The 21,980-nt window shown below is 39.1% G+C and overlaps 1 protein-coding gene across 1 annotated transcript in view; it reads right to left on the bottom strand.

Moving 5' to 3' along the window:
- ARMC2 (armadillo repeat containing 2) overlaps nucleotides 1-21,359 on the bottom strand; it is a 63,224-nt gene extending 41,865 nt beyond the window's left edge. Inside the window, exons 1-6 of the mRNA XM_086744181.1 lie at nucleotides 21,336-21,359; nucleotides 18,616-18,837; nucleotides 17,244-17,316; nucleotides 13,818-13,983; nucleotides 12,366-12,573; nucleotides 8,913-8,963 (exon numbers count right to left, since the gene is read on the bottom strand). Coding sequence (XP_086600307.1) covers nucleotides 8,913-8,963; nucleotides 12,366-12,573; nucleotides 13,818-13,983; nucleotides 17,244-17,316; nucleotides 18,616-18,833 — 716 coding nt within the window. The 5' untranslated portion in view covers nucleotides 18,834-18,837; nucleotides 21,336-21,359. The remainder of the gene's footprint in view (nucleotides 1-8,912; nucleotides 8,964-12,365; nucleotides 12,574-13,817; nucleotides 13,984-17,243; nucleotides 17,317-18,615; nucleotides 18,838-21,335) is intronic.
- Nucleotides 21,360-21,980: the final 621 nt, after the last annotated feature.

Raw genomic sequence — 21,980 nt, 5'->3', positions numbered from 1 at the left:
TTATTGCATTTATAGTTCATGAACCAGTACCACCTAATCTCCTAAATTTCCTTCTAAAGATAACAGCAGCATGTTAGCAATGTTATTCCAATTTTTTTAACCTGATAATTTAGTTGCTATGAGGCTTAAGGCTGAACTGTTGTTTAAGTGGTTTGCTGGATTGGCGCCTAAATCCTGTCTGCCAGTCCAGACAGAAGATGTAAGTCATCCTATCAACAGATGGAGACAGAATAAAAGAGAAAGCTCTTTTAAGATCACTTCCCTACAAAAGGGACTGGATAGCTCACTGTGGTCAGTCAAAAATTTCCCAAGCAATCATGTTACAGAGGAACACTTGCTTCATTATGGCTAATAGTGAATAATGTTTTCTTTTTACAGCATGAGCATTTAAGTGCTCCAAAATCCAAATGCTTACACAAACTATCTTGAAATTGTATCAGCTCATATACGGCAACTCCTACTCCTCTGGAGAAGCAATGCTTAAAAAAAACCAACCAAACAAACAAACAAAAAAAAAACAAACAAAAAAATAGACAAGTGCTTGCATCTTTACTCTAAAATAAACTGACATCAGTAAGAAAGAGAGTTTCTACAGCACACATTAAATACAGTTCAGTGTATTAATAGAAATAAAAATCTGGTTAACATTTATGTGAATACTTTGTCCTACAAATGTTAAAAATTTAAGAAATGATTCTACGAGATTCAGCTATCCCTAAAATCAAGACTATAACCTGAAAGGACACTGGATAAGCAAGAGAATAAGAACTTCAGTCACCTAACACTAATCCAGCCATATTCAGAAATCAGTATCTTCAGAATTATGTGTAGGCATGATGATACTATCCGCCTATATGAATATGGATGGTTGAGTTTGCTTTCCTCAGAAAAAGAGTTTTGTAACTATATCCTGTCCGTGCCTCTTCCCCTAAAATGTAAATCCACAGGATTAATCCAAGAAACCTCAACAAAGACAATCCTACAACTTCTGTAGGAAACAAAAGCAGTTGAATAGAAAAGACACTGAAGCAAAGGATGTGGTAACTTGAACACTTATCACATGGAAACACCACATATGTAACGTGAAGGGTAAGACCATGTCAAAGTCTGAACTGTGTCAAAAAAAAAAAAAAAAAGTTTGGTTGCAACGTATGATTTCTTAAACATCAGTATCAACCAGTTTAGAGACCTATGCAAACAGGAAAGCGGATTGCTGTACTGCTGGTATTCACGGAACAATCTGTACTTCTGGGAAACATCCCCATAAGTTAAACAGCTCAAATAGAACTCCCAGTATTTTCAGAAAAAGAATACACTGAACACATACATAAATGAGAATGACTCGTAGGAAGGCTTATCTTTAGGGAATATGCACAATATATGCATTTTGTGAAAGATTATAAAATCCCTTTATGTGTTTTTACCATGCTGCCAACTCCATTTTAGTTAGAGACTTTTGCTGCTTTGTTATCTTTTCACTTTCACGTAGGGCTGAAACTTAAGCAGCAATATAGTGTTAAGAACTATGCAGTTAAAATGTAATCAACCTACTCTAAAAAATAAGTTACCTCCTATTGAAGGGAACTGGCTTGTCGAGAGAGTGGTTGCCTTAGAAACAAAGTCAATTGGCACAAATGTGATCATCTGATAAGGGACTCATCAAGAAACCAACTGACAGAGGCTCTGATGATTTACAGCGGAAAAAGAACTTGGCAACTGGATCATCTCTATCCTTTTCATATAAAGGAGATCATAGTAGTCCCTATGAAGAAAACTGCTTTTTTTAATGTATGCAGACTATGAGGGCTTCCAAAAGGAAGGTGAGCCAGCACTGCAGTAGTGTGTTCAGTATTTTTTCCCTGAAAGAATACATAATTAAGTGAAAGCAGCATTTATGCAGAAACTCTACATGTTCAGATGTTTACTTGCTTGTTCTTGCCATGAACCTCTTGTTAATGCTAAGTCTGAAAACTCTCATCTTCAGTGGTATTCCAGGGAAAACTACATTTCTAAGAACTGCATCCCAGAGGCAAAGAATTGGGCTAGTTCTCTCCAAAGAAGCTGCACACAACACCATAGTCTGAGTCACAAACCTGAGTGTAAAATCCAAACAGGGGAACAGCGCTTGGGCTCTTTCCTTATACTGCAGAGCCTTAAACATCTGAGCACCTGGCTACCTCTTTACTTCTAAAACAGAATCTGGCAGTGGGCTTGAATTTTGGGGCACATCTTTCCATACAGTTACACCCTTAGCATGGTCTCTGCAACATTTTTGGTCCAAGAAAGGTAGTACTTTCCTTGACAAATGCCTGGGCACAGACAAGCAGAGGTAAGGACACTCTCAGCCAATATCTTGTGTGTGGTAGGCAGGTGATTAAGAGTACTTTTACTGTATTAACATAACCAAAACAAAGCAGTCGGCCACCAAGCCAGAGACTAACTCCTTTGTTTAATTTTTACTAATTATTAGTACAGATGTAGCCCTGGTGCTCCATAAATTATTTAATTACCAGTTAAGAGGGACACATAGCACAATACTAGCAAGTTAATAGTTCTCTACAGAATTGGCTCTAAGAAGCACATTTGATCAGTGAGGTAGCAAAGCTTAACTAGAAAGAATATTATCATCTTTTCTGAATTGTCAAACTTGAAGGCATTCTCTCCAGACACTACCCTCTCCTCTCCTCATGGTAAGGCTCTTGTAACATCTACATACTGTTAAAACTTCTTTAAGAGGCAAACCTAGAAAATATGGAAGCAGGACAAGAATAGAGAAACACAGTAACTGAGATAATGCAATAAAGAATATAAGAGTTAGTTTTCAAGGAGAAGAGAAAGAATAATGGGGAATGAGCAAAAGATAAGGGCAGTGGATATGGAAAAGGCCATAAGCCCCATACTATCTGCTCCTGCAAGTGCCAAGATCTCACATGACTTTGCTCCTCCAGAGATTATGAGCCTCTTCTCTCGTGCCCATGTGAACTGAATCTATGGACTCTCTCTCGAAGTAGAGAAAGGAACTTGGACCATCTCACGTAAACTGGAATCTGAACGCAGTCTCACAAACACAGAGAGCTACTCAAAAGCAGATAGTGCATAGCACACCCTGAGTAAACGTGAGGAAGCCATACACAGTAGACACTAGCTGGTGTTTGGAAATAAATTTATTTTTCATTTTTAAACAAGGAAATGAAAATGAACTATCAACTTTATGATCCAGAAGATGACAAGATTCTGCAGAGCACCCTTCAGTTTGTATTTATAAGTAGCTTCTGTTGGCGAATTGTACATGACTGCTTAAGGCAACTTCTTTGGGGTGGGGGGATGGTTGAAGACATCAGAACCACCAAACTGGTTTCCATTGACAGAAATAGAAGGAATATTAGGCTTAACATCCAAGGAGTTTATGGAGACTAACTAACAAAACATAATTTTCACTCAATCAGCTCCACCCAAAACTTTCCAAATACTAGTAAATCTCAAGCATCAGCAACTTTTTAACCAGAAAAAGTAACTTGGAAGATACCTGGAAAAAACACACAGCACACTACCTTCTGAAAGCACCACCTGTATAAACTAAAATAATACTAAAATTCACAGAATATACATTTACATACATTTTATAAAAATACTACACAGAATATGATCTAGTTAGTCCAAAAGCTTGTCTTCAACTACCTCTTTTCAGTGTATCAGAAGACATAAAACTGATAAGTACAAACACTGACAGAAAAACCTCTTCAGAAGTTCCTTTCTGATAAGAAGCTTTAGTCTGTGTTGCTGCCATGTGAAAGATCTCTTATCATCCATGTGCTCTTGATAAAACGTCAGCATCATTGCTAACTTACAGTAGCATTTTCTAAAGTAAAGTAATATTTAGTTGGGGGGTGAGATTCAGTTTATTTTAAGATAAATTTCTATGTCTTTTGAGTTTATTGCCTCTCAATTTCCTTTTATTTCTTTTAATTAAGACTTTTTTATTAAGTCAGAAAACTGTAATTACAAGCATACAATTTCTACACATCTGAATCTGCAGAGCATTTTCTGTATCTATAGAACCACAATTCTCATCTTCTTAATTCCTTCCTCGTAAGCAAATCTAAGCCCTGGATAGTTTCCTTGTTTGTCCTTAGAACCCTTCTATTTTTTTTGTCTTTATTTTGATAAGGTAAACAAAACCAGTCATACTTAATCTAGAAGTACACTAGCCATTTATGTAACAAAAATATACAAAAGTCATAATAGGTCACACTGAAAGTTCACCTTGCTCAGTGTCTTCTAACAGTAACCAGAAAGCTTCTCAGATGCCCCTAGCAAAGAGAAGGTGGTGTTGGGGTGTCCTGCCTGCAGTTCTCCTTCAGTTTCTGTTTTACACCCTGATGCATTCCCTCCTTCTTATTTTTTTTTCCATTTTCCTCCAATAGTCACTCAATTTCTCCCCAATGTATTTTCCTTCATTCCACCCGCTTCAGCCCCCACAAACTTCCTTTCTTCTAGTTAATTTAAACCCCAAAAACGTGAGTCACATTTTTACAAATTTTATTTTGGATCCTTGATATATTGATGTTTTCAGGTCTTCAAACATCTACGAGAGCAATTTCTAACTTTTCACAAGGCTCTAAAACAGCCTAGGCACTGCAACAAGTAAAAGATGCAGACTGTTTATACATAAATACAAGCACTGAACATCTGACTTTACAAACATATGTCGTGTGCATTGGAAAGCCAGACATGATGTATCTACACCCAAAAATCAAGGCATTTCACTAAGTAGTAAGAAGAATAGATTTAGAGCAATGCTAAGCAGACCCTGGGGGCCTGTTCAGGCAAGCCAGATGTATCAAAAGGACTACTAGGCACAAAGGTGTTCTTTCAGACTAGATCAGAGCTCAGTCCCCTGATTGTGGATAATCCTGAAACAGATACGCTATTTAGAAAGACTGCTGAGATGTTACTGACACATATATTCAGAGTGTGACTACATCTACACTGTAATCTGGGTTTATTTTTAACACTAGTAGTACCCAGGATGGCATGCCTTCTACTGATAAGGATCATTTGGCTATTTAAGCAGTTGTGTATTTTCCTTTCAACCAAAGATTCCCAAATCCTATAAGGACTACAAAGGGAAAAGGTGCAAGGATGTGTTGTGAAAGTATATACAACCAAAAAGTCTCTAAAAAGAACAGTCACAGGTAAATAACTATTTTTTCCTCTTTCAAGTGCCTGCCATGGGGGAGAAGGAAGAGCTCTTGTCACACAACCAATGAGGGTGTCACAATACACCCTCCTCTTTCAGGTATTTATATACATTGGTAAGACCGCTTCTGAGCCTTCTCTTTTCCAGGCTAAACAGTCCCAGCCCGCAGCCTCTCCTCATATGAGGGACTCCCTTCATCATCATAGTAGCTTATAACTCTGTCCACCTGCTCCATATCTCTATTGCACTGGGGAGCCCAGAACTGGACCCAGCACTCCAGGTTTGGTGGAGGTTTTCAAGATGCAAATGAACAGGGTGCTAAATAGCCCCATCTAGGCTTCCTTTTCCACAACAGATGATCTTTTGAGGTCCCTTTCAACCTGATCCGTTCTATGGACATGCTGTCGATCAGGATTCCCTTTTTCCACAAAGCTGCCTCACAGCTGGATGGCTCCCAGTATATACTGGTGCCTGGGATTCTTCCTCCTCAGATACAGGACTTTGTACTTGCCTTTGTTAAACTGCATGAGGTTCCTGTCAAACCATTTCTCCAGTCTGTCAAGGTCCCCCTGGACAGCTGCACAACCCTCTGTTCTATCAACTAATGGGTTGCTTATAAACTGACTGGCAGTTATAATTTTTCTAAATTATTCAGAACTGTGGCCTCATGAGCTCTCCTTCAGGTCTCTTGGCAAGAGCACTGGGGAGCAGGGTGCAAAGATACCTAAGGGGCTCTAGACCAAGTTTATCAGGGCACAGCCAAACTTGGCTGCTTCATCTCAAAAAGAAGGACGGCGGCTCCCGGGAAAGTTAAGAGGAACTAACGGTGATCCTGAGAATCAGGGCAAGAAGGATGATGCAGCAGACCCCGAGCCAGCAGTGAGGTACAAGGTGGTGCATGAATCCCAAGGCAGAGCAGAAGTCAGATGTGGAGCTGGAGCCAGTGAGAGAGACTGTGACTGATTTTCTCAGACAACGTTCAGTTACACAATGCTTAGCAAGCACCGCTTTGGAACATAAGCCCTCTGCTACCATGATTCTTCCACCGTAAGCATTTAGTGATCAGGAAACAAGAGTTCTAACTCTAAACCATAGTTACTGATTTTAATAACGAGACATTGCTGTGTAGACTTTGAAAGGAGGCATAAATAACATCCTAGTATTTTTGCCAATGCAACTAACAGGAATTGGTTTTAGCTTTTTGCCCAAATGAGAAAAATGAGTATTTTGCTTTATCATTCCCTCTCATAGAAATCAGTTTTTCCATATGCCAATTAACATTTGCATTTCTCATTAATCCATTTATTCCTATTTAATTATACTATCCTGACCTTTTATGTTGTGAAAAGAATATCAGAATTAGTTTTCTGTATTGTCCTTAATTGGTTGAATGGTAGGGAATATGTTTTTGCAGGTTTTGTTTTGTTTTAAAACAAGTTATTTCTTCCTTACCCATAACTTAGCACTTGAAAGACACTCTGTCTTTTCAGACAAAGAATTGATCTTCACTGAGCCACTTAAGAGAATGTGTCCCTATTTCGTTCAACTACCACTGAATTTCCCTTTCTATTATGTCATCTCAGGGACAAACAAGATAGATACAAACACAATGTCAAATAAGTAATAGGTCTGCCCCAAAGAAAAAAGAATTAGTATAATAGCTCAATTTTTAAAGACTATTTTCCTTTTAGAAAACATAGTGGAGACATCCTAAATTACTTGCAGATAGTTAAAAGAAATATAAATTAAAGTATTAAACCAATTACACAAATCTCTAGTCAGTCTGTTTCTCAGCTACAAAGTTTTTCAAAAGCATGCAAATAATTGAAAAACTGATAATACAGATGTCCAGCAATTATTTCAGGAATTGTTGAGGATTATATAATAAGTAACATCACCAGAAAAGACAAAAACAAGGGGAGTTAAAACTATAATTGAGACTATAACTGATACCATTGATATGAGAAAGAAAAAAAAGTAGAAAGGCAAGATAATTTGCAAAAATACATTGACAAATAGGCCAAATACACTCTGAGTCATCCTAAAGATGAGCAAATAACAATTCCTCTATAAACACGATCACGGGCACAGTCCATTACTCATGACAGCTCCAACGATAAAAGAATATAGTATTCTATTTATACAGGCTGTTGATTAAGAACTTCATGCACATGTTAAATAGCATGGCTTAAAAGAATAATAGAGGTTGATGAAAAACCTATATCCTTATTCTTTTTATTCTTCACAGTCTTTGCATCTTCTGCCTAATACAGAGAATATTAACAATATCTATTTGTGGTAGGTATTTTTCAGCAAGCAGACAACTGACAGCCTAATTCTAACTATAAAAACCACCTAAAATACTAGCCTAAAAATATTTCAGTCAGAAAACCACAGCATCTTCATCTTCCTAACTTGAATCTTGCATAAGCATTCTAATTCTAAACAAAAAATTAATCTAAATTCATTCTTACTATAACCCTACCTAGACTGAATTGCCATTCCTTCTTTACCCCTTGGCACACTTTTAGCATTCAATTGGTAATAAGGACTCACAAGACCTAGGTCTCCCAGATTTGGAGACCAATGACCTTATCCTGAAACTAATGACTAGACTGGAAAGACTCCCTCTGGAATAGGCAGTAAAAATTAGCCTGAACTCCACTGTCTTCCAGAATTGATGGGATCACAGGCAACAGCTACTTGTTGCTCTTTTCTTCAGAAGCCTACAAGAAGTTCTGAAAAAAGAATTCCTCATTCTCAATTTTTTCCTCAGTACTCCCTAACCATATATAAAACCAGGCATCTTTGAAGGTTAGATGTCATACTTTCTCTGGAAAACATGGTAAAAGCTCTACCTGTGAAAGCTTTCCCACCACTCAATTGTTTCTTTCTTAAATTAGTGGTCTCAACAGCTAGTGGAACTGAGGCAGAAATACAGAAAGAGTAGATTAATTTCCTGTTTCCATGTCTTTATGAGAACTCTAAAAGTTACGTATATACATAACAAGAAAAGACAATTCCTGAAAGAAGTCTGGAGAATCTGCAGCCATATCAGCTAAACCATACAACAAACTAATATCATAGAATCATAGAATCGTTAGGGTTGGAAGGATCATCTAGTCCAACCCCCTTGCAAGGAGCAGGGACATGTCATTCATTTCAAAAATTCATCCAGAGCAAAACAGAATGGGCATTCCCTTGAGGAAAGAAATCTATCTCCTCTGCAGGAATCCTTTTCTTTGAGGAGAAAAGGAACAAATATTTTGGAAGCAGATGTGAAGCTAGTTTAAGCAATCAGACAGAAGTGATTTCCAGTATTCACTCATCCCCTGCTTTTATCATTTTTCTATTGAAGCATTCCAAAACACTAAAAAGCACAAGAAAGAGAAAACAGTCTTATGGAAGCCATTGATGAATACCTCTCAAGGATTCTGTCAAACAGGCATTTAATTAGGACAGCAACGGTGAGGGGAAAAAAGGGCATAGTGTATCTTCTTTACAGCACTTTCTAATTCTTCTGTAGCCATTTATAGAAATTACTTATTAAAGAAGTGTAGAGCAGGCCACTTGGGAATCAACTGTTTGCCACCAAGCTTTTCCTTATTGAAGGAATCTATGTTTCTAACGAGTCCTGGAATGACATCTAAGCTTTCAGAATTTTCAAAATTTGAAGGAGAGAAAAAAAAAAAAAAAATTCATCTTTTCTCACCAGGGAAACTGTTGCTTTTCATCAGCAAATCTGCCATCACTGTTGACACTTCTGTTGAAATATATGAATGCAGAAAACATTTTAGAAGTTTCATTTCTATAGCAATCACAATAGATGGTAAAGCACAATGGCTGGATGAAGATGTAAACAAACCTTAGCTTCCTTATGGTTGTCAGAAATTGCTCCTTGCTTTCCTGAGGCAACATGTCAATAAATTCAATCTGCTTCAATTAATATACCTATTCTACTATAACTAGATGGTTATTTGAAAAATAGAATTGTAAACAAAATGACAAATAACTCTTCCCCTCAAAAAGTCTTTTTCTCTTTTTCCCCCTCAGCATCTTTAAAAGCAGTAGTGATTTCATTAGCGCTATTCATTCTTTTCATCAGTCCTTGGGACAACAAAAGAATTTGAGATGGAAAGTGAGCAAGTCTCTTGCTGGAATAAAATACTTCCCTTCTGTTCTCTTTGAAATAAATGTAATAGCATTAATGGCAGGTATCTGCCATGTTATTTTGGCATGCTTTACAGTTTTACCATTAACAGAAAAACAGCTTTATTAGAAAAGGTATTTTGGTACATATATAGGAACTGTGGGGAAAGGAGAGTATGGAGTCTTGTGCACCTTCCCCTGTATGAAGTGTACTATTTCTATAATCCTCTTGCTTAATTCCTGCAAGAATTTTAAATCACTGGGATACAGAATTGAGGCTCACACAAGTGCTTCATATGGAGAATGACAGGACTCTACGTAATGAATTTTTCACATTCCTTTAAGCCTTTATCCTATTACTCCTGAATACAACGTACTTTAAATAAAAAGTATCTTTTAACTTCATACAAGATGCCTCAAGCATTTATGACATAGAAAAACATGCAATCTAATCACAGCAATTGCCTAGTACCTGCAAACATGTTCCATTGAGAAAGAATGCCAAAACTCTTTTACTGCAATGATGGCTTTATGGTACTGGAACCTTTTATACACAACTCCTGTCAAGACCAAACTCAACAAACTATACTGAAAGAAAAGTTTGTGATACTTTTCAACCACCTTGTCAGATGAAGAATGACACCTCTGAACTGCAAAAAGGATATAGATTCCTGACTTGTATAGCATCACATGTGAATACTGAACCGAAGTGTTTATTGGCATAAGTCTTAGCAATGAGATAGAACGCATGAGAGCAGCTGAGATCACCTGAGTCATTCCATTATATGATGGCACAAACTGCTTGGGTTGATATAGAGGAGGGATCTTTGTCCTTTACTAAAGGGAAAGCATTTTGTATTATTCTTGTGTATATTGCAGGTATGCCTGACACTCTAAGCCACATGAGCACCTAGATGTTGTTAGTGATCCTTGGTGCAAGGGTATAAAGCAGCACAGGTGGCATCTCTTAGGCAGAAGTGGCATAGATCATCTCTGTCTCAAGCACAAAGCAAGCAACCACAACCCACAAGAGAAGGTAAAGATGTACCGTCCAAAAATACAGATCTTGTACTCAACAGAGAAAGAGAAAGAAATATTATGTTAGTCTTCTATTTTAGAGAAAACCAGTCAGAACAAGATTGGAAAATATTTTTTTGTACTATCTTAAAGTCAGTAATTTGAGATCTAATTTAAGTGCTGAATGAGATTCAACTACCTCTAGTATTATTCTCCTTAGTTCAGACATGGATATGACAAGCTACATGCATTAACATTCCATCTTTTATGGTTAGAGTCATTAGTATCTTAGCTATCATGTTAAGAATCAGAAAAGAAAGTAACAGGTCCTAAAGAAATTAAGCCAGCAGAGCTTATGCAAAATGAACCTTGACAACCTATTCTTCAAATATGCATAATGATATTTGAAAAATATAAAATTGAAAAGACATAATTTTCCTCTTTCAACTTTTAATATTTTCTAAAATGCCTCTTACACTAAGAAACTGAACTGAAAACGTCCTATAATACTTCATGCTGCAATGAGCAACCTTTTTGGCAATAGGCTTTTTTCACCTATTCCTAAGAATACTTCAACAGAGAAGCCAGTCATTCTGTGGTTCAGGCTAGCAGAAAATTCAGTAATTATTGTACACAACGCCATATGAATGTGTTATCGTAAAAAGCACCAGTAACAAAAACCCAAAATCAAAGACTTGTGGAGCTCTCAAGCTTATGATTTTGAACAAATAGCAAGGATGTCTAAGTTTACTGTTCAATCTATCACTCAGAATGAAGATCATTCTTTCTAATTAGTAAAAGCATCAACTGACCTTTTCTTATTAGAGACACTTGGACACCATTAACTAATCACCCCTTTCAACTGCAACACTGAAGTACTTTACACCACAGCTTTATTAAATAAGAGTCAAATGACAGTAATTCATGTACTATGATAATCCCTACAATCTTTACCTAAAAAGTCTTTGGGATCACCGATTTTAATGGGAGAATGCTTCAGTGCAAAATTATCGTCATTCTCCTTGGTGCTGTACTTTCATTGACCCACATTTTTTCATCACTGTGCTTATTTTATTTTCTCTTTTCCCTCTCTCCATACTCATGAAACAACTTCTTCACTCCCACAAGTTTCCAGTCTTTCAGAATCAGTCTTTTTTTTTTCATTTTAATCCTGCTTTCAGTTTAATATAAAAGAGTGCTATGATAGCTCTGCTATGTATCATTTGCTGTAACAGCCTCAATGGACAAGATTCTCTAAACTATTCAGTACTATCATCAAGTTAGTAAATGAAAGGCATTTAATTTTATAAAATTACGAATATACTCCTTAATCATTAATAGTGACTGAAGTGTTTATAGGATGTGATTTGAAAATAAGAAGGAAAAAAAAAATTGTGAATTACAGAATGGATGTGATAATCTAGGTTCAGTAAACAGTCTGTATGTACATAAGTCTTATTAATCTCTTACACCTACTTGGTCATCAAAAAAAAATGAACTGAAAAAAACTCAAAGCTACAAGAAAAAAAAAATCTGCCTCTATTGCCAGTGAGTTTAAGCCTGGCTTTTGTGTCTGAACACATATTTACTCAATATCAGAACTGAAGATACGGCTCTACTCATCTAGACTGTATAGCACCTTAAAACAACAGGCTTGAACTGCAAAAACAAGCACATTGAAATTGAACTTGAATATTCTATATGCAATTGTTAGAAGACTTAGTTTTGAAACGTTAATGATCACACAAAATTAAAGTTATTTTCTATCAAGGAACTTTCTACCAACAATTTTTGGACAAATGAGTCTTTTAAGTGTAGAAACTTCCTAAGAACAGAAGTGTAAAAATTTTTGTTTCCTAATAATCTAAACAAAGTTTTGTTTTAATGCATAAATAGTGCTTCAAATTCCATCAATTTTAAACATTTTGATAGTTGCACAATTGAATATCTAGGAGAGCTGTGTGGAAGGTGCACATTACCATACTCAGGCAATACCGACCTTTCTCCTCTCAGCTGAAATAAGAATTTTCCTGCTGTTCCTTTCAGGAAGTCTTCCCTCTCCAGTCTGCTGCTCTGCTCATTACAAATTAATTGTCTACTTTCATCATTAAATGGTGTGTATGGCCTTTGCTCCGCTAAGCAGTTATCACTCCTTCTGCAAAGATTACTCATCATAGCTGGTTCTTCAGAATCTAGCTTCTCTTCATCTGAAATAACCAAAGACAACATATTTTGTAGAAGCATTCTTACACAATAAATACACACAATGGAGCTCAAAATGAACTACTGTTTGTCATGTTACATTATAAAAAACTACTTTTACCAATTTAAAAGGTAAGAAAGCTTAATGCTATTTAGAGGAAAGTAGCCAAAGTCTTCTTATGGACATAAATTCTTAAAAGTCTTTTGGTTTTGTGTTTTAACATTTTAATCTTTCATTGACTTTTTTTTCATTTCCCTTTTATAGATAGGTGGATTGTACTTTGTCAAAGAAGTGATTATATTTCAGGATCTGAATATTATGAAAGAATTCAAGAAAAAGGTAGTTGTTAATCTTGTATCTTGGTATGTACATGTAATAAGAACCTGCACAAAAAACTTACATAAATATTTGCATGATCCCCAAAGAGAAGACTCAGGCTATAACTACATTAAGTTCTCAACTTCTCCAATCAGTAACACCATCTTATTAAGGCTAATGGATTAAACTACATATAGGGGTACATTATGTAAATATTTCTAGAATATGTACATAATAAAGTAAATGTAAGTACTTTTTTTTTTATAAGACTTATTTTGCAATAAGGTAAAAAGTGAGATACTCAGTTTATCATATAAAGTAAAAATCCGAGCCAACGTAAGCATTGTCACTATCACAAATGAGTCTTCATTAAAGATAGAGTTCCAGCATGTTTTATTATGAGACAATGTGTAGGAAACCAAGATGTCAAGTCATTCCCCAGTTTCAAGTAAGTTACTTTTAAAGTCCCACATTTAGTGACCTTTATTAAGTCTCCACTAATGAAACTCTTAACAAATACAACGTAGTCGGAGGTCTGTCAAGACCTATCATTCCTTTTTACTCCTTTTATGCTCAATAATCCATCAGGAAATCTCCTTAGCTGATGCCATCTCATTATCTCTCTAAACATCTCAGCATTTAATGTTGATTTTGCTCACTGAAGTAAACTTTTAGTAAAAATTCCATTACTTGGAAACTAATAGGAAAAAAGGCACCTGAGTAGCTTTCAAAACACTTTCAGAAGTGAAACCCAGTATCACTTTTGGAAATCACATTTTCAAAACTGCCTTAAAGTTATTTAGATATTTTTAAAATTAACTCTGACATGATATGTAGGTCCTTTAATATAATAATTCATGTAACTAGTGATATTAAAACCCATCACGCAGTTATTTTTCTAGGCAATAATACGTATCAAAACATTCTTACTCTCATCAGGAGAAACAGTTTTAGCAGAAAGAAAATTTCCCTGAGAAGTTCTAAATAAGCGTGCCCGAGCATTGCTGACTTTTCTAACCTCTGCAGCATCAGCAGGAGGCTTTGGAAGGGAAATGGAAGAAAATTCATCTTTTTCAGAAGCAACTAGGATTGGTTTCTGTGACAAAGATAAAGACAACGTTTTAATAAAAGCACAGATAATTTCATTTTCATATAAGCAAAAAAAAAAACCAAACTAAAACCCAGATGATTTATACAAAGGGTTAAGTTAAGAATAGAATAGATAAAAGTTACATAGGTTTGCTTATCAAGAAATTTTCATGTCCAGAATCTAATGATACCATTCCACTGAAGCAACCAGATATCCATACCATTATCACTGCAGAAAGTCATTTAAAAGCAAACATTCAGGATGCAGAAAACAAAAACTAGCCTGCATAGAGCAACTGAAACTCAGAACAATTTATTTCCCTCCTTTAACATCATCTGCAGTATGCTTATTTGTCAAAAAAACAAATGTTGTGCCAAAGACTTGCACTAACAATTCTAGAGGCACATCTATTCTTTACGATTTGTTTTTGAGGTCTAAAATAGTATTTCCAAAACCCTTCAAACAAGTTAATATCATATGTACTACTTCCTATCACGCCAAGACAAGTCACGCAGATGCAGAAACACGCAAGTTCTAGTTTTATTCACATCAGTATCTTGCACCTTAAAGATGCACCAAATCCCTGAACCTCTGGTACAAAACATTTGTTGTGCCCTACATAAAGGCATTGCCCTCTAAGATCAAGGTTCTCTCCAATTTCCTTACTATAAAGAATCCATTAGAAAGTTTCCTGTCTGATCCTTCAGAGCTCTCTGGTATTAGTTTAAAACAGCCAAGAGGTGAGACCCACTCCCCACAACCACGGTGACTAATACAAGCTCTACATTTACAGGGTACTCACTTATCTCAATCGGTAAAGCAGAAAAGGCAGGTTTTGTATTGGTCTTAACAGTAGTTTTGTCTAGTTTCTTTCCACTGTCACACACAAGACAAATGAAAATTTAACACCAGTATTTAAATCCAACTGTTCAACATCTTTGTCGGTAATGTGGACAGTGAGATAGAATGCACCCTCAACAATTTGACACCAAGCTGTGGTGTGGTTGACACGCTGGAGGGGAGGGATGCCATCCAGAGGGACCTTGACAGGCCTGAGAGGTGGGCCCAAGCCAACCTCATGAAGTTCAACCAGGCAACGTGCAAGGTCCTGCACCTGGGTCATGGCAATCCCAGGCACAAATACAGGCTGGGCGGGGAATGGATTGAGAGCAGCCCTGAGGAGAAGGACTTGGGAGTGCTGGTGGATGAAAAGCTCAACATGAGCAGGCAATGCGTCCTTGCGGCCCAGAAGGCCAATCACATCCTGGGCTGCATCAAGAGAAGCGTGGCCAGCAGGTCGAGGGAGGTGATTCTCCCCCTCTACTCTGCCCTGGTGAGACCCCACCTGGAGTACTGCGTCCAGTTCTGGAGCCCCCAACATAAGAAGGACATGGACCAGTTGGAGAGGGTCCAGAGGAGGCCACGAAAATGATCAAAGGGCTGGAGCAGCTTTCCTATGAAGACAGGCTGAGAGAGTTGGGGCTGTTCAGCCTGGAGAAGAGAAGGCTCCGGCGAGACCTTATAGCGGCCTTCCAGAACCTAAAGGGGGCCTACAAGAAAGATGGGGAGAGACTGTTCAGCAGGGCCTGTTGTGACAGGATGAGGGGTAATGGTTTTAAAATAGAGGGACGTAGATTTAGATTAGATATTATGAAAAAAATTTTTACACTGAGGATTGTTTACAATTTACACTGGATTTACACTAAATTTACACTGGAACAGGTTGCCCAGAGAGGTGGTAGATGCCCCATCCCTGGAAACATTAAAGGCCAGGCTGGATGAGGCTCTGAGAAACCTGATCTAGTCGGGCATGTCCCTGCTCCTTGCAGGGGGGTTGGACTAGATGACCTTTGAAGGTCCCTTCCAACCCTAACCATTCTATGATTCTATATATTTAATCTAATTTAAGTATGGTCAGAATTTCTTATTTTGATTAATATAAATAAATAAATATAAATACATAACCTTATTGAAAATACTGAAGTATAGCATTTCTTGGAATTTTTTTCCATAGCTTCCTAAAGAATGCTACATTCAGATTACTGTCTTCAAGAAACAATATATACAGCAAGTGTAATTATCCATTTTAGCATGCTCTGTTCTCTCAGGTACTAAACAAACGATTGTGATTTAATCTTGTATTTAAAGATTAAATATAAAATACCTGAAAGAGCAGATACTTACAAATTGAAAATAGTTCAACATTTTCACAGCGGGGGAAATGGGGTTTTTACAAGTACTTCTATCTGTTTTATAGATATGTAGTTTATCTAAAAAGGTGTAATGATTGTAAGTCAAATAGAAAGCACGATCAACCTAGTTACTTTCAAGTTACTGATCACAGAACAGCATAATGGTTGAAGTTGGAAGGAACCTCTGGAGGTCATCTTGCCCAACGCTCCTACTCAAGCAGGGCCACCTAAAGCCAGTTGCCTAGGACCATGTCCAGGCAGTTTTTGAAGATCTCCAAGGATGGAGACTCCACAAACTCTCTAGGCAACCTGTGCCAGGGCTTCATCACCCTCACAGTGGAAGTGTTTCCTGAAGTTCAGAGGGAATCTCCTCTGCTTCAGCTCACATGCTCACTTCCTCTGAAAAGAGCCTGGAACCGTCCTCTTAGCACTCTCCCTTCAGGTATTTATATATACTTATAAGATCCCCCTGAGCCTTCTATTCTCTAGGCTGAACAGTCCCAGCTCTCACAGCCTTTCCTTGCAGAGAGATGCTCCAGTCCTTTCATCACCTTTGTGGTCCTTCATTGGACTCTCCAGTTGCTTCATGTCTCTTGTACTGGGGAGCCCAGAACAGGACCTAGCACTCCACGTATGGCTTCACAAGTGCTGAATAGAGGGAAAGGATCACTTCCCTCAACCTGCTGGCAACACACCTGCTAATACAGTCCAGGATACCATTAGCCACCTTCTTAGCAGCAAGGGCACATTGCTGGCTCATGTTGAGGCTCTCATGACCTTTTTTTATTTTAGTAATCCTACACAAGAAAGCTGACTCAAGTATCTGTCTTCTGATTCTTATTAAAGTCACTTAGAAATATAATGCAATATATCAATATTTAAATAGTTAAAATTATTTTCAGGTTTAGTTGGGGAAAAAAAAAAAAAAAAGACAAAATTGACTTTATAAGTCTCAGACTAACATTATGACAGGCTTCCATTTCTCCCCAATCTATTTAAACCACATATTTTCCTAGCACTACTGATACATATATTTTTATGTCAGTATTGTATAGTTATTTCCAGAGTACTCACATGATTCAGTGGGCTAAGACGAACACCAGACACTGGTCTTGATTCAGCCAAATCAAAACTGGATGCATGAAGACTAGCATAAAGAAATTAAACATAATATGAATAAAGCAGACTGTGTTTCGTGGTGGATTTTTTTTTTAAATTGCATGCTTCTTCCCTATGCCAATCAATATGAGGAAAAATAGGAAGAAAGGAAGAGTGAAAGAGCACTTTTATACTATCACACTTCTTCTGTGAATGCTATTTAGCTTTGATATCTGGGAAACCAGCAGCATCAAGGAAGAAGAATTAAAAGAATGCCTGCACACCTGCCATGATACACTTTATTTCATACACATCTATAACAATTCTCTAATACAAGCCTAAATTCCTGCACAAATCCAACTGTGGTTAGTGCCCAAGCTATCTGACACAAGCTGCAGAAGACTGCAGGGCAGAAAACCCAGGTTTGTGCAGGCATGAGCATGCTCCTTCCCATACACAGGAGAAGCACAGACAGAACAAGCATGAATGTCAGCCAGAGTGACGTCATTACCTGGTCATCAGCAAACAGCCAAGCCACTCTCAGGCTCTTGCCTTCTGTAAGGGCACAACAGTACACAGTAAGGAATACTGAATACACTGAGTGCCTGAAGTCATGCTGCCACGAAAACAGCACGGACACTGACTTGTATGGCCATTCAAGCATTTTTCAGCATCCTTTCCGGCATGCGTGACACCTAACAAATACAGGTCACATCTCCTCCCTACAGTCACTACAGAATTGGTAGATAAGGAGAACTAAAAAATGCCTGGGAAAATGGATGTAAAAAGCCAAATATATGTGTTTGGGTTTTGTCACAAGAATTAGATCTATTGAGCTCTGTGAATTATGCTGTGCAATAAAACTCCACACAGAAGTAATTTTGAAGTAGTATAAATTTTGTTTAAAAATGAGCATTTCAAACTTCAAGACCTACAACTATATATTTAAAAAGATCTCAGAAAGCTCTGAAAAAATATCTAGCATATAGTTTATGTGGAAACGAGCAAGCTTTCACAGTTTCTAGAGAAAAGTTGAAGACTATATCAATTAAAAGCATACATTGTCTTAAGAAAAAGGTGAATTACAGACCATTTTGCAATACTATTTTCCACGTATAAAACTAGCGTAATGACTGCCTCTGGTAGCTCTAATCCACAGGAACTTCCTGGACATGTAGATTAACACCAACAGTAAGGATCATTAGAAGAAGGCAAAGGATGTGATTAGGAACACAGATTAACACCAGAGAAAAAAAAAAAAAAAAAAAACCGGAAACATAATTACAGAATCAAATCTCTTGCTGTTGAAGGATATTTGAAAAAAAAAAAAATCTTAAAGCCACAGTACCTAAAAACTGAAGGGGGTCTATTTTGAGGAGCTCGTGAGGATCCAGATCCAAAAAGTTTCCTTTGATCCTCTGTAGGTGTAAACGGTCTCCGAGTTCTTAGTGTTCGTAGGACATTTCTGGCTTCATTTATAATCTCAGAACTGGTCTTCTGCTTTGGCACTGAAAGCCTGTAGAATGGTTCTGCCTTTTCCATATTTTTATTCTTTGAAGCTTGCATTCCTCTGGAAAGTAGTGCAAAAGAACACTGTGTAATATAATGCAAGGCACAGAATATAAAGCTAGTTTTAAATTATAAACTATTAATTCACCAAAGTTTTAATAATTAACGTTGCAAAGAGAACCTATGACTTAGTCTGAATGATTGACTGAGCTCACTGCTGCGTTGCTACTTTAGTGGCGAAAGGAAAGGATGGCACTTCCCTACCACCGGAGCGGCAAGGGTGGCGGGCGGCAGCCTCGGCTTCCAGGCGCTAAGGCAGAGACAGGAGCGCGCCGGGAACTGTCACGGTGGGGCGGCAGTGAGCAGAACGTAAAACTATCAAACGAATCGATGACAGCATTAACACTTCGTCATTTTGGCATAAGGTTGTATTGTACACATTCAGAATTGCGGTAGTGACACAATCCCAATATATTATTAACTGATATCACATAATTATTAGCCAGAAAATGTAACAGAACACAGAGAAACAAGTAAGCAGTGACATAAAATACGAGATATGCATATAGAGAGATATATAAGATAGGACAAGAAAGCTTACTTTTTCTTGCAAGCATTTAAGAACCACGAGTAACTCTTCATCTGAAGGAGTCTGGCCACGGTGCCATCAGAATACAACCACCGCCTCTTTCTCAAAAGAGAGATGATTTGTACTCTCCATTTTATAATGCCTAAGGCTGAAACATTTAAGCATCAAGCAATTGCTCTGCTGCAGCAGCACTCAAGAAAGAAGTTTCATCTGCTCTCCGGCGTCCCACATGCTACAAGCTTTGAGGAAGCACCTTCAGCTATATTATGCCAATTCTCTTCCTAGAAAACTACAACCTAAATCCATACATAAGGGAAAAACCCTCCCAGCCACCAGAAGCTTTCTTGACTTTGGTGAGAATAAGGTACCTGAATCATTCAATTGCAGTGCCAGAGACTAATTTATTCTGCTTGTTGCAAAAAAAAAAAAAAAAAAAACGCAACAAGCAGAAAGTGGAAATATAGGGCGAAGGAGTAGCACAAGAGTGGAAGAGGAATGACTGCACCGGCTGCCTAGGGTACAATCTGGTTTTACCCTTGGTTTTCATTGTTTATATAACACTAGTTCTGTCTGGTTTTTATTTATTTGTAAGAATTTCTCTTTTTCCACAAACTGTGCTCTATATCCTTTTTAAAATACAGTATCTTAGTTGCAAATAAGAAATCATTCTAATAGTTACTGTTTCTTTTTGAAAATCCAGCAGCATTCCCATTTTGCTCCCCTATCCCAGCACAGGACAGATAAAGGGAACATTGCAGTGTCAATGGGGACAGCATAATCGGTACGCAAAATATGTATACCAATATGTACGGCTGAAAAGCCATACTTGTGCTGTCTTTTTCCCCCAAGTGTTTACTCCAGAGGTCTGGTCTTTGCTGTACATGAAGATCTGAAAGCAGTAGATAGCAGTACAGGATCAGAGAATCCCAGATTAGTCATAGCTATCTCCACAAGCAAGATAGCTGCACTCTTGCAGCACTTACCCTGGGTCAACCAGCATACGAGAGAAGCACAGCTGACTACATCAAATCTGGCACCACACTGACTCTGCCATCCTATCTCCCATCTCAAAGCCAGTGTTATTTAATTGCTAGCGTACAGAGTGGGTACTCTTGCAATCATCAGGTACACTGAGGAGAAACCCTGTACTCAAGTCATGAACACCGCTCACCACCATTTGAGTCCAGATTCTATCTTCCCAAGCAAACCTCTAAAATAATTAGAATTCAAATATAGGTTTAGCAAGAGTGAACTTATAATGTGTGTCATTAGATATAATTTTAAACATTTATCAATCACAACTGGTACACGTTCAGCTTGGTGAAATTTTGAAGCAGAGAAATCACTATCAAAAAGAAATGAGAGCAAAGTTACAAGAAATTGAGGCTGCAACCCTCAACAGAGCAAAATTTTCAGTGTGGCCCTCAGACGACATATGCAAGAGGAACTCCCCAAACAAGCAGCACCTGTGGAGCAAAAGCTGACCAAAGCTTTCCCCAGTAACCAACCCAAACCTGGCAGACAAGACTCTCCCCTGGACACGGTGGGCCCCAAACTGCCGCGAAACCGACCGGAGGGTCTTCCTCTCCGGCCACTTTTGCAAAGCCGCCTCCCCGCCCCCCCGACTCACCGCACACCCCAGCACGGGCAGAGAGGCGGCAGGCCCCGAGGAGGAGAGTTATGGCCCCGCGGGGCACGGCTGCCGCTGACACCGGGCGCTGGCCGAGGCGTTTTGCCGGCGTAACAGACATAACGGCCCCGCCGACCGACCCCACCCCCCTCGCCCAGCCGCGGAGGGTCGGGACCTGCCACTGCCTCCGCGGGGCCCGGCCCCCCTCGCCCTTCCCGCCCCAAGCAGCCTCCGTTGCCCGCTGTTCCCATGGCAACCGGGAACACCACCACAACCGTCGGACGGCGGGGAAGGTGCAGCCGCCCGGCAGCAGGCCGGAGCCGGGAGGCCCCGCACTCACCTCCGCCGAGGCAGACAGCGGCCCCGCCGCCCTTACCGGTACCGTTACGCCCCGCGCGCTCCCCTCAGCCGCACCTGCTGGGGCGCGGGGAGCCGGGAGGCACTGACGCGCCTGCGCGGCACCTGCAGGCGCATGCGCAGTGTGGCTCAGGCCGGTTGCCCCGCGGCTGTCATGGCTGCTGCCTGCCGGGGTCGGCGTGCCGGCACTGCGGGGGCAGGGACGGGGGCAGTGGGGCAGTCCTGCCGCACCGTTGTCCCGGAGGATGGTAGTTTTCTGGTGGCAGGCGCTTTCCTCATCCAGTCCTGGCCCACATGTATGGCATAGCATCTGGTAAAAGCCCAGATGAGTGGCGGCAAAAGTTACTCGTTTTGGAAATGCTGGATGTGTCCTCTTACAGTACCTTGTCTCTGAGCTCAGATTTACAGATTGGAAAGTTGAGACACTGAAAGTTTTCCACAGTAAAATAAAACCGGGGGACCCTGGTGCAGTGTAGCAGTAGCCACAAAACCCCTTCTCGGGGTCACGCTTGTCACGCACATCGCTCCTCTCGGCGGCTGCCTAGCAGGCCAGATGCACCATTGCATCTCCTGCTCGCCTCCTGCTCTCTGGGAGGCCAAAAGAGAGCTGTTCTCACGCTGTCCGTAG

Source organism: Chlamydotis macqueenii, chromosome 3, assembly GCF_036417535.1.
Source record: "Chlamydotis macqueenii isolate bChlMac1 chromosome 3, bChlMac1.mat, whole genome shotgun sequence".
In the NCBI taxonomy this organism is placed as follows: domain Eukaryota; kingdom Metazoa; phylum Chordata; class Aves; order Otidiformes; family Otididae; genus Chlamydotis; species Chlamydotis macqueenii.
Note: the sequence above shows the minus strand (reverse complement) of the source record. Positions and strands in the feature narration are given on the sequence as shown.